Source organism: Leiobunum rupestre, chromosome 9, assembly GCF_980474605.1.
Source record: "Leiobunum rupestre chromosome 9, qqLeiRupe1.1.hap1, whole genome shotgun sequence".
In the NCBI taxonomy this organism is placed as follows: Eukaryota; Metazoa; Arthropoda; class Arachnida; order Opiliones; family Sclerosomatidae; genus Leiobunum; species Leiobunum rupestre.
The window spans coordinates 27,408,745-27,421,944 of record NC_143392.1 but is presented as its reverse complement, the minus strand read 5'-3'; the positions used below and the strand labels follow the sequence as shown (position 1 = coordinate 27,421,944).

General features: G+C 41.5%; 2 protein-coding genes across 2 annotated transcripts in view; both read right to left on the bottom strand.

Annotated features, from left to right (window-relative positions):
• The window catches only part of LOC149927037 (bromodomain adjacent to zinc finger domain protein 2B-like), a 153,074-nt gene that overhangs the window by 66,537 nt on the left and 73,337 nt on the right, over positions 1-13,200 (bottom strand). The gene's annotated exons all lie outside the window — the stretch shown is intronic.
• LOC149927039 (uncharacterized) lies at positions 5,746-6,528 on the bottom strand. Its single transcript, XM_090157792.1, has one exon. It carries the CDS (start codon positions 6,526-6,528, stop codon positions 5,746-5,748), a length of 783 nt encoding a protein of 260 aa, XP_090013918.1.

Here is a 13,200-nt window from a genome sequence, read left to right as displayed (position 1 = left end):
CAAAAGTTGCGACTCTTCGTCGAGTTCACACTGCCAAAATCCGTGGTTCGCGTCCATTTTTGAGAAATATTTAGCTTTTCCAAGTCGTCCTAAAATGTTTTCTGTCGCCGGCATTGGATGAAACTCTCTGAGTATATAACCGTTTAAAATTACGTAATCAACACACATCCTAATCGTGCCGTTAGGTTTTGGGGCCGGTACAAGGCCCGCACACCATTCCGTCGGTTCTTCAACGGGTTCGATTACGCCCATTAAGACCATATTGTCTAAGTTAGCTTTAATTTCTTTAAGCATCGGTATGGGAATTCGTCGTGGAGCGTTTAGGGCAAATGGGATAGCGTCAGATTTTAGTCGAATTTTATATGGAATTTTTACACGTCCCAAGCCTTCAAATAATTTTGGGTACGCTTCTTTCGGATCGAAAGACATTTTCTTCTCCGTTTCCTCCACAGCTTCAACATCCGTACGTTTTAAGATTCCTAATGCCTCACTGGTGTTACCGTCGAGTAGCGAATGACCAAGACCTTGAATTACGTAAACCTCCGTCATTTTAGATTTCCCTCGATAGTAGAATTTCTCCCAAAAATAACCAATCGCGTTCATTTCACTTTTGTTCGCGTTGACCAACTTTCGTTCTGGTTCTCGTAAACGTATTTCAGACAAATATTGTTTGTATGTATCTTCGGAAATGCACGATATATCGGCTCCAGTGTCAACCTTGAAGTTATGTGTAGCTTTCTGAATACCGACTGCCGCTGACCAACGCCCAGTGAATATAGGTGCAACGTTTGTGCGTATAGTCCCGATGTACGCATCGCCCGTTTCGTAAACTTCTCTAACCATGGAGCTCTGATTTTCGCAACATTTAGCGTAATGTCCCATTTTCTTACAATGGTGACATTTACATTTCGCTGCCGGACAATCTTTAAACGCGTGAACTGTGCCACCGCATAGCCTACATTTCGCCTTGGTGTCATGGTTTCCATATTTTGGAAGTTGTCCTCTACCTGTACATTTTTGTTTCCAGAAGTCATTTTTCTTTTGCTTTCGTGTCTGAATACGGTCGATTTCTACCTTTGTGGGAGTTGCGACCTCCCGTAGTTGAGGATTTTGTCGTTTAACTTGGTCAGATTGTTTAGCTATAGTCACCGCACGTTCCAGGGTCAAATCGCTTTGAAGTTGCATGCGCTCGGATAATTTCCCATCGCGAATGCCAACCACTAGTCTATCTCTGATGAAGTCACTTTTTAACTGTCCAAAGTCGCAGTGCTCCGCTAGTGCGTGTAAGGAAGTTATAAATTCCTCCATTGATTCGCCTTCTGTTTGGGTGCGCCGATTAAACATTGCTCGTTCATAAATAACGTTACGCCGTACTATGAAGTGGTCTTCAAACGCCTGTAGCACCGCGTCATAATCGGTTAATTGTTCCGTAGTCAGTGTAAAAGAACGAAAAATATCTTCAGATTGGTCTCCCATAGCGTAGATTAATGCGTCAATTTGCTTATCTTCGTCTATTTCAGCGACTGACCTGTATCTTTCAAACCTTCGCTTCCAACGAGGCCAATCCTCCGCTTTGCCAAAATCAAATTGCCCAGGAGGTGGAAAATTACTTTCAGCCATGATAACTATTATATTCTTTAGCTGGACGTTGTCTCAATTCTCTGTAACGTGTCGTAGCCCTCGTTCGCGGAACCTCGCTTTTAGCGTTGTTTTCCTGAATTTAGTCTCTCAGTTCAAGAAAAGGTACTTTTAATACATATAGCTCGCTTAAGCCTTTGCAATTAGGATTGCGTTACACCAAGGTTCTAGTACGTACTTCGAGTAGTGCGAACTTCACCAAATAATATTATTCGGGTGCCGCCACCAGATGTCGGCCAAAATTCTGGCGTCACTCCTACAACATGAAGTTTCCTAGTTAAATCAGAGAAAATTTATAATAAAATATTATAAATTATCTCTGGTTAAATCGAGGGGCAGGTCACTTCCATTTTGGGTGCGTCTTAATCATAGTAAAATGATTAAATCAGGGTAATCAAGATTAAAAAATCTAATCAAGATTAGAAAATCTAATCACGATTTAAACGAGTTTTAATAATTCTAATCATGATCTAATATTTTTAATCAGGATTTAATCATTTAAACGAGATATAATCATTCTAATCATGATCTAATCTTTTTAATTAGATTTAATCATTTTAATCACGATTTAATCATTTTAATCACGATTTAATCATTTTTATCACGATTTAATCATTTTTATCACGATTTAATCATTTTAATCGCGATTTAATCATTTTAAGCATGATTTAATCATTTTAATCACGATTTAATCAATATAATCGGTCGAATAGGGAATTTATCATTAATATCAAAACTAAAGTACGATTTAATCATACTAATCACGATATAATTTTTTAATCAGGATTTAATCATTTTAAACAGATTAAATCATTTTAGTCAGATTTAATCATTTAATCATGATTAAATCAGATTTAAACATTCTAATCATGATTAAACTTGATTTAATCAACTTAATCGTGATGAAATTGAATTTAATCAAAATAATCACGATTAAATCGGATTTAATCTTTTGAGGGGTGCGTCGTTAATCAAGGAAGTGACCTGCCCCTCTAGTCAGGTAGCAGCTGTTAAGTACTTTGGAAATTTTGCCAAGTACGATTTTTCAAATGAAATAGTCTAAACACATGTTAAACTAAATATTTGGCCTTGTCTTAAAAAATTCTTTGGCCTCTTTCAATTAGTTTTAATCATTTAAAATATCGCAAATATTTCGAAATTTGTTGCCGAGTTTCGGTGTTACTTAGAGCCCGTAGCCTAATATTTAATAAGTTTTATCGAAATCGCTAAGACGCACTGTACGTCCGCAACATTGTTTTAGATTATTATAAAACTGATATGATTTAAATATTATTAATTATTAAAATATCAAACACAAATGTGAACATTGAAATAATTAAGATATTTATTTTTTACAATATTTCGCTTTTAATGTTTAACCGACTAAGTTTACATAGTATCATCTGTCGACATTTCAATGTCTCTTTTGTTTTGACAATTATCCCTACAACTACATAGGTCAGTGCATTCAAGATTGTTTTTGCAACACCCACACGATCGGTTTTTACATCCCTTTGTGCAATTACATTTTCGAAGCTCTAAAAGAGCTTCTGGTGCGGGAGGCAGGTTGCATTGTTTTCTAATTTTAGTTCCCGCATGTTTAAATAAACTTTAAAAAGTGGTTTTTATCTTTTTCTAAAATTATATTTTTTAAATTATCTTAATTATTTTAATGTTCATATTTGTGTTTGATATTTAATTAATTAATATTTAAATCATAAGTTTTTTTAATAATCTAAAACAATGTTGTTGACATATGGGGCTTTCTTTGTGAATGATAAAACATATTAAATATTAGACTACTGGTGCTAAGTAACACCAAAACCCGGCAACATTTTTCGAAAGTTTTGCGATTTTTTAAATGATTAAAACTAATTGAAAGAAGTTAAAGATTTTTTTAAGACAAGGCCATATATTTAGTTTAACATGTGTTTGAACTATTTCAATTGAAAAATCGAACTTGGCAAATTTTCCAAAGTAGTTGAATTATTTTTACACACACAACCTGACTACTCGGGTTTAATCACCCTAAACCGTTTCAAATCAAAAGTTCTGCTGTGTGCGAAGTGGGAAATGGTCCACCCATTGCTGCACCTTCTGCTGGGTTGAGTGGCCATTTGTCCTACAAGGATTCGCCGTCCTGACAACCGCCCGCCGCGATTATTCTCTCGACTTGGCTCACTACCGCTAAGGAGGACAACAGTTCGGATATGCTGCGACAACTTTTCCTCGCGGCTCTAGAACCTCACGGAAAGAACGCTACAGTCATCTATACCGACGGCTCGTTGGCTAAGGGCTCGGGTGTCACGGGTGTGGCTTTCGTGATCCCGGCTATCAATGTCGGCGCGACGTGTGAAACCCGAGCCCTCAGCCTTTGGAGAGAGCTCCTAAAGGGGAACGACGATCACACAGCAGTCCTAGTAACCCGGCACAGCTGGAACCGGAGATCCCGGTGTGACTCCAAAAGGCCGGGAAACAGGACCACCGTGCCCTCATACGGACGCCCACCACCCCACAGCAGGCTACCCAATCCGCCGAGGCGGCCAGTTGGTACGGACCCTCTCCGTTAGCCTGAGTCGAAACTCAGTTTCCAGCCCCTACCTGACCGAAGTCGGAGGTGGAGATAGGACCATTTGACCAGAGCTAACAGTGCGCCACCATCCTTATGAGCCGGACCCCGACTCTCCGGTAAAGCCACCAGTTATTGCACACTCTGACCCGTTAAGGGCCAGGTGTAATAAGCAGGAGTGTTCGCCGCCTCCATGAGACTAATGGCCATTGAGGGCGGTACCCCAAGGATGACTCTGAGAGCTGCATTTTGAACCTTGTCAAGCATAGCAAGAACAGTGGAGGTGAGCGACGCATAGAGGGAGCTGGAATAATCAGTCCTGGAGCAAATGAGTCTAATGACTGCTCCTGTCCGGCCCCCAGCCAGTCGAAGAAACCGCCCTCAAAAGATTGAGACGCTCCAGAGAAGTCGAGATCAGCCCGTCGATCTGGGCCACCAAACAAGAGACTGGACGTCTATAGTAACCCCTAGATATCTGTATGACGTCACCCTCAACAGGAAATTGCGTTCTAGCTGAAGTTGAAGAGCGTCCGGAATCTGTTTGATCTTGGATAGAACCATGTATTTGCATTTTAGTGGCTGGAAGTTTAGGCCCCATCTTACGCCATAGGACGAAACATTGTCCAGGGTGACCTGCATGGTCGTATATAGACACTCAAAGTTCCATCCGCATATCCAGGCGGCGATATCATCTGCTTGTTCCCCTTGGTCGACCGCCCTGGGACATAGCATGGGAATCCAATCCAGCATGATTCGGAAGAGGAGGGAACTTACCGAGCTGCCCTGAGGGATGCCCTGCTTAACCGTAAAAGGTGCCGATATCTCTCCGTTGACTCGCACTGGGGAGGTACGATCTGTTAAGAAGCTTTCCACCCAGCTGAGAAGGTTGCCCTCGAGGCCGCAATGTTAGAGCTAATAGAGGAGCGCTTGGTAATGAACACCGCCGAAGGCATCTTATAGATCCAGGAACACCGCTAGACAAAATTGGTTGGTTGCTAGGGCGCACTGTGCCGCCGTAGTCAACCGGAAAGCATTATCCGTCGCCCACCGACCCTTCCGGAAACCCGATTGGTCTTGGGGATAACATGATTTTCTCCAGGAACCAAACCAGACGGCCCAGTACCAGTTTCTCATAAAGTTTTCCCAGGTTCAGGAGGAGAGAGATATCTCTGTATGAATCAGCAGAAGTGGGGGACTTACCGGCTTTAAGATCGGATGGAGGATGGCTTGCTTCCACCTCACCGGCATGATGCCCACCTCCCACAGCTAACTGTTGTAGAAACACAGAAGTGCGGTGCGGAATGCCGGAGTAGTATTTTTGATATTAAGGTTAGAAATGTTGTCCACGCCCAGAGCCGTATTGCGTAACCCGTAGAGGACCCCATATAGTTTCTCTGCCGAGAATGGGCCATTGGCGGACGATGTATGTCAGCGCCAGCTGAGTATGCCAAACACTCCACAACCTTTTTCTGGTCAGTGAGTATTTCAGCCCCATTATGGAGCGTAAGGAGCTTCCTGGAGCGGATCCCTGTTTTGAACTACCTAACCTGGTTCCAAACTTGAGGCAGGGGCGTGTGTGCATGTAGCCTGTCGCAATAGGCCCTCCAACTAGCACACTTCGTCTCTCTAATCAGTTGTTTATAGACAGCCTTCTCCCTTATGTAAGCAACCTGGTCCAACATGATGCCCGACCGCTGGGCCCTGCGATGGGTCTGACAGACTTCCTTGGCCTTGTTAGAACAGCGTTCATCCCACCATGGACGCTGACGAGGAGACGAGCCTCCCCCACCCTTTTTGATAGGAATCGCAGCCAGGGCCGTCTGGCGGAGAAGATTTTCTGCAGAGTATCCAGATAACGGAGAGTCCTCCAGTGTGTCATCCAAAAGGATTCTAAAACGTTTCCAGTCCACCGCTGGATAGTGCCAATGCATACCACTTGCCGTAGAACTTGTAGTGTGTGCTGGATCGCCTATAAAAATAGGGAGATGATCATTTGTTCCTCGGTTAAAGACTGTCCAGGGGAGGGAGTGAGCCAATGTGGAGCTTACGAAAGTCAGATCTAGGGCAGCCTCTGGGCCCCAAGTTGTGCGGTGGGTGGCGTCTCCAGTGTTGAGGAGGACCAGACGGTCCTGGGCTTCTAGCCAACTCTGGATGAGGTGGTCTTGCTGATCCGTATGACTACTACCCCAGAGTGTGTTGTGGGCGTTGAAAGCGCCTAGGATAATAGCTGGTGTGTCAACTCCTAGGAGAAAATCGTCGAAAAATTGTCTGGAGGCTACACAACCCGAGTAATAGCGGATCTTAAGAGCCAGCACTTCCATCCCGACACATCCTAGGGAAGGAAGCTGTACCGTCGGAAGAAATCTAGCAACCAGAATCGCAACGCCTTTCGCCGGGGGTGGGAGAGAAACGCGCGCCGCGCGGAACACATCATAAAATCCAAAGTTGAAGTTAAAATTTAACATCATTTTTCATTAATAGATGGCACCGCGGTCTCCACTCAAGTCGGTTTTTTTCGAAGAATAAGATAGATTCATGGCCATCTCTAATAACAGGGGCCTTTTCATAATACAGGTGGCAATGATAGAGCCGACAGTTGCTGTAAGTGTGACCCAGGCTTATGACTGTGATTCCTTAAATCAATTTTAGTTTCCGTGATTAATCTTTGATTCCATGATTCCGAAGAGATTCCTGATTAGATTCTTGAGATTCGGAATCACGGAATCAAGGTCCGTACGAGATTCCAAATGTTTGTTACTTTCAGAATAATTTTGACCATATTAACCAAAACAATAGTTTCGATCAAAAGCTCTTTTTTATTTTGGGGATGCAAAAATATTTACTATAGTAGATACAGTCGGCGCAAGGATACCTCAGACCATTTCCGGCCAGTCGACCGCGCGTAATTTAAATTTGACCACTTTAAGGTCAATTTCAAATTTCATGAGTTTCAACATTTTTTCGCGCCATCTAGGAACCGAAATTGGAATCTATTTTTTAATTTCATGTTGTCATGAGTTTAAGAAGGTTTGATAATTGAAGCTCCAAATATTTTAAATAGCCCAAGAGGTTACTATAAAAAGCATGATAAAGGTTTATTGTTAACAAGTAAAGAGAAAAATATAATTTTAAACGTCTATAGCTCATTAAGACAACGTTACCCTCAAGAAAGCGTGGTAACTATTTTAAAAGAAACTGCCGATTTAACTGGTAAGACGTAGAAATAAATTTACAAAAATAAATAATTATACATACTATTTTAAATTTAAGAATGATAGGAATGCCTTATCTTTTAAATTTGCTCGCCACCACAATTATGAAATTAAAAAATAAAGATTCCAATTTCGGTCTCTAGATGGCGCTAAAAGACGACAAAAAGAGAAAAATTCGAATTTTACCTCAAAATGGCCAAATTCAAATTTCGCGCGGTGGAATGACCGGAAACGATCTGAGGCATCCTTGCGCCGATTGTACTATATATTTTGTCTTTTTTAGCCTGCAACTCACTATAATTCAAGGGGAGCGCATTCCCGTTTTTGCCCGGCGTTCCTTTTGAGAAAACTCGCTAGCTCTCTTTCTACCGCGCGAGTGACGTAGCTGGTTGACGGTTTTCCCGTAGACACGGAGAGTAGGGTGTCTTATAAGTATCATGTAGTTTGTCTGTCATGGGTAAAAAAAATCTGTGCAAAAATGTGGTGAAATTGCATAATCTTGGGAGAATGTGAAAGAATATAAATAACGTTGGAATTATTTTTGGGTTTTTCAATTATTGTGGTCGGACGTGGTCAGAAAAAAGAACTATATTTTTTAATAAATATTTATTGAAATAAATAGGAATATTTTAATATTGAAAAGGCACATTTTTAAATTCATTAACAAAGGATTATATTGTTCCGTTTAAATCTGTCAACTGAACAGCTTATTTTTTAAACTTAACTACTTAATTTTTTAGTTTTCTTATCTTTTTTCCTGTCTTGGGCCTCAGTAATACTTTTTGAATTTAAATATTTAATTCTAGTTCTCATTTTTAAATAACAAAAAACAATCTTTCTTGGATATTTTGAAAATAATGGCATACGTTCATTTGTTAGGTTATTGATAAAAATTTAAATCTTAATTTCCTTTCCAACTTTACCTTAAAAGTTAAAACTATCACTTTTACAATTTCACTATTAATTTATAATAATATTAGGCCTAGGCCCTACGCTATAAGCTTATAAAAGTTCGGGGTTTAATGTCAGCTAATACTGGAAGTTTTAATAATTTAGAGAATATAATACTTACAGAAATTTATATTAAGTGCCAAAAACAAGTGTAAAATTGAAGGGAAAACGACCGCACGTATTTATTTTCTATACCGCATTTTTTCTGGTTTCTTTTATTAGGAATTCGACTGATTTCTCTCGTCTCTCCTCTCTTCGCGCTCTACTACCCTCCCCGTGGCTTGTTTCTGGTTTCCTGTCAACCAGCGACGTCACTGAAGGTGGGCCGGTAGTTGCCAAGCCCCCCAACGTACCCGCTGAAGCGCTTCTCTACAGACCCCGACGAAAGAGCTAACCTTATTATACGCAGTATTTTACCAACCTTGACTATAATTCACCTAATTTCAATTCACGGTAAACATAGTCACCGATAGATGGAATTTCACGCGCTATTCACGGTACTTCACAGTCATCAATAGATGGTGCTATGCTGACCTTTCCGATAAAATATCTGTCGTCCGCTAGTTTTCGCTTGCGTGTTTTCTCAAAGGGCCTACTCCATCGCAGGGTATCTAGAATATTTGTATGTTTCCTATATCTATAGCAAATACGAGGTGGTGACTAGTTATGTGGAAAAGCCAATCACGATTGCAGGCCTGAGCCAGGCGCCAATCCCTAAGTAGAAAAGGCAGCCTGTTCTTTGGGAAGCGATGCTACAAAAACTCCAAGGAAGAAAGGTCCTAGCGTAGGAGGGTGCGGTAGAATTCCGGAGTGTCCAACGCAAGGGTGATAAAATCCAAATAGTCTCTCCTGTTGCTTAAGGGTGAAATGGCCGCTTCGGCCTCCATTAAACTGATAGGAGAAGACGGTGGAGTCCCGAGGATGACTCGAAGGGACGCATTTTGAAGTTTATCCAGTTTTTTGACGGTACAAATTGGCGCCGACGTGTAAAGGGGACTAGAGTAATCCAGTCTGCAAAACCTTACGACCTGCACCCCACTGGACACCCGAAAAGGAGGTTTAGTCTTTTCATCGAAGAGGAGGAAAGGTCCTCGATATGGGGAAGCCAAGAGGGATGGTCTTCGTAAAGTACCTGTAGGTGGACACCTAATTAGTGGGTGGCTGATGTCCCAGTGTGAGAGTGAAGGCCGCCGGAAAGTCGGTGTCTCAAGAGGAACCCTTAGAAAGTTTCCGGCTGAAAGATAAGACACCATTTCTAAATGGACAGCTATCGTAACGGTGTATGTGAATAGAGCTACGTAGATTTTTTCTGTAGTTATCTGTGCTTTGGTATATATTTGGCTGGCTTAGTTGATGCCTGTAAGCACAAAGGGTGAAGCTTTGGGTAATTCGCTCCGTCGGTAACATTGCTTTTATCATCGCTCGTGACTGTGCACGAAGTCTTTGACATATTAGGCATTTTTTAATTAGTGACTTTACCAATTGTCTCGCTCTTGGTATTCAAAACGTTTCCCGCAAATTGGTCAGAGTTACAGATACCCCCTCCATGGTATGATCTCTTGTGATACCATTTTACAATAAGCAAGGCCACTGGATTAGTAGTCGAGACGTTCAAAGGAAAGGGTGCTTTTACAAATTAGTGAATTCCAATTTTTCGAGTCCACCACCAACTCAAAGTAGTCCAGCGTCTTTGCTAAAAGAATCCTGAAGATTAAGATAAGAATTTTTCTTCAAGAGCTTACCGTTCTTCAATAAGGCCAGATCTTCTCTAAAATGACTGGATCTGTGTTGAAAGATTATCTTCTGTAGATACCATTACTCAGTGGCTTGATCCATCTTTGGTGCTAGCTCCCTAATGATTGATTTTCCGTTAATAGTCCTCGGATGGTTTCAACTGCCGCCAATCCTTCCGATAGTCTCCGTATTTTTGTAGTTGCTATGTTGTAATACAATTCTGCGTCAATCAGGATCCCAATACTCGCTTCTTCACCATTCCCTAATTTTCCTCCAACATGGGACAGTTCCAATTTCGATTTTCTTTTCTTTTTTGATTTTCCAGTAGAGAACCCGTTGGCACCGAGATAGACGGTACTACTAGGGCTTGAAGGGTAGCACGGTGATTGGTGTCTCTTGAATTCTCAAGTACAAACTGAACAGGGCTTCTTAACTGTACGCACTTGACCTTCTGTCCCAAATTAATTTATGAACTGATAAGGTTTCTATTCCAACAACTTACACCTTGAGTCTCTCTGCGAAATCTTCCCTTATGTACGCTCTGGTACCACCTGTTGTAATTATTATTATTATTAGTTATTACTCAGATTAAATTACTATTAATTTAGTTAGGAGTAACTGTTTCTTTATTAACATTTTCTTCATGCAGCCACTAGCTGGTAGTATATTTCTATATCCCTTTTTGTGTCCTTCTTACTCCCTCACGCCATCTCTTGGGCGTGATTACAATCAAAAAGGTTGTTGTATACTTATCATAGACTATAAGTCTATGATAAGTATACAACAACCTTTTTTTTACAACAATATTAGTCTTGATATCACTTCAGCCTAGTATGGAGAAGGAGAAGGGTTAGTGATGAGCATGGTCGTAGGGCATGGAGAATTCTTGGATGCACCGGTTGGTGTGGCTGTGGTACTAGAGATCACGGTCATGGATGTGAAATTCCTTAGGCAATGTGTTTTGGGAAGGAGCATTGTCGGAGTGTGATGAGGTGACTCGTAGATGGGTTGATTTTGACGGAGAATGAGAACTACAACAACGAGGTACAGAAAATGGTGGAGGCGGTGTTCCTGAATGTGGAGGCAGGGGAAGCGTACCGCGTGTCGACGGATTGTTTGGTGTGATAGTGCGATAGTGAGAAACTGGTGGATCTATAATTGAAGTGTTTGGAGTGGTTGTAGTAGGGCTTTGTATTTTGGAGGGGTAGTATATGCGCGTGGTTTTTTGAGGAGATAGATCTGGTCGTAAAGCGACGCGGTTGCGCCGATTAAATTGCATACGAGTGAGGTTCTGGACCTATGCGTGTAGCAACTGCGGGAAGCCAGGAGCGGTTAGATACTTGATAATATATCCACTGGCCCAAAGTGAGAGGTGGTAGTGGTTTAACATGTGAGAACGTGTCATAGTGTCACTTCATTAGAGTTTGTTTGTGGTGCAGTGTTTCGCGTATGGCAGTGGTAGGAAAATGTGGGTGGAGAGTCTCTTTAGTGGTTGTTAAGGGGGTACGCAGTTTACGCCCCATCAGTAGTTCTGCAGGTGTGGGAAGATCAGTCAGTGGAGTGCTCCGGTATTCCTAGTCCTTTGCCGGACGCTTTTGCTTTAATGAGCACGTTTTTCATAGTCTGAATGGTGCGTTCCGTCTAACCTCGATGTGAGATGTCGTATGCCCCATTCTTCTAGAAATTTTTGAAATTTGCGTGAGTTAAAAGGCGGTCCGTTGTCCGAGATGAGTGTTGCAGGGGCGCCATGGCGAGCAAAATGAGGATTCATAAAAGCTATGACATCATGGGTCATTGCGTAACTCTTGAGCCTCGACGAATTTAGAGTAGTAGTCGACAAGTAATATTCAATTTTTAGATTCAACATGAAATAAGTCAGTGCCCACTACTTCCCATGGTAGGGTAGGTATTGGATGTGGTTGAAGGGGTTGTGAAGAGTTCGAGGGTTCCCGAGCCTGACAAGTGGCACATGTGCGTATGAAATAATTAATGTCCTGGGTCATGTTGAGCCAGAATACATATAGTTTGGCTTTTGCTAAGCAAGCGGTGATTCCCTTGTGCGTGGAGTGTAGCTGTAGTAACACTGCCTTTCGTAGGGTATCAGGTACTAAAAAGGTTGTACCGCGATATATTGTAGGTTCCGAGGGGTGTAAGTCGTTTTTATATTGTCAGTATGGATACAAGTCTCTAGGGATACTTTTTAAATCTTGGCCAACCTTCACGAATGCATCGCTTTAAATAAACCATAGTGGGATCTTCTGCAAATGCTTTTGTAAATTGAAAGTATTTTGCATCAGATAGGGTAGTCAATGTGTGCACAGCAGTGCAAGGACCTTTAAGATCAGAAGAGTCAAATGAGGTTGTAGGCAGAGGAGCACGAGATAATGTGTCCGCGATATATAGATTTTCTCCATGGACGTGTACGAGACGGTAGTCATATCGTGGTAAGCACAGTATAAGTCTTTGTAAACGTAGAGAGAGTAGATGCAGAGGTTTTTGAGCTATGGCCAATAGTGGCTAGTAATCCGTTTCAACAGTCAACCAAACACAGTGATATTGAAAAGGAACTTCTAGCCATAGTTTATGCCTATGAGCATTTTAATAACTACGTAGTAACCTACGTAGTTATTAAAATGCTCACAGGCATAAACTATGGCTAGAAGTTCCTTTTCAATATGTGCATAGCGGCACTGTGTTTGGTTGAAGGATAGGGACGTATATTCTATAGCAAAAGTAGGTTTTGCCAATAAGTCTTTGCGAAGAGTGTCATTTCTGAGGCCACTCTTGATCATAAGACATGTTAGTGAGTCTGTTAATGCAGCAAATCACAATTGGATGATTTGGTTTTGAGGTCGAGTAGGAAATCACTAAATGATTGGGAGTCTTCTTGACGCGTGGTAAAAAAAATGTATCGAAGGTATAGTAAGTTCCTGAGAGGTGCGTGATGGGCATCAAAAGTGTTGTATATAATGTCTAATGTGAGGTTATCAGCAGTTGGTGTTATTCCAAGTGAATCATATATCTTGTTACCTGTTGGGCCTAAAGCCTGTAGAAATATTGCAACTTGTACGTCGTTAGGTTGGGTACTCAATTTTG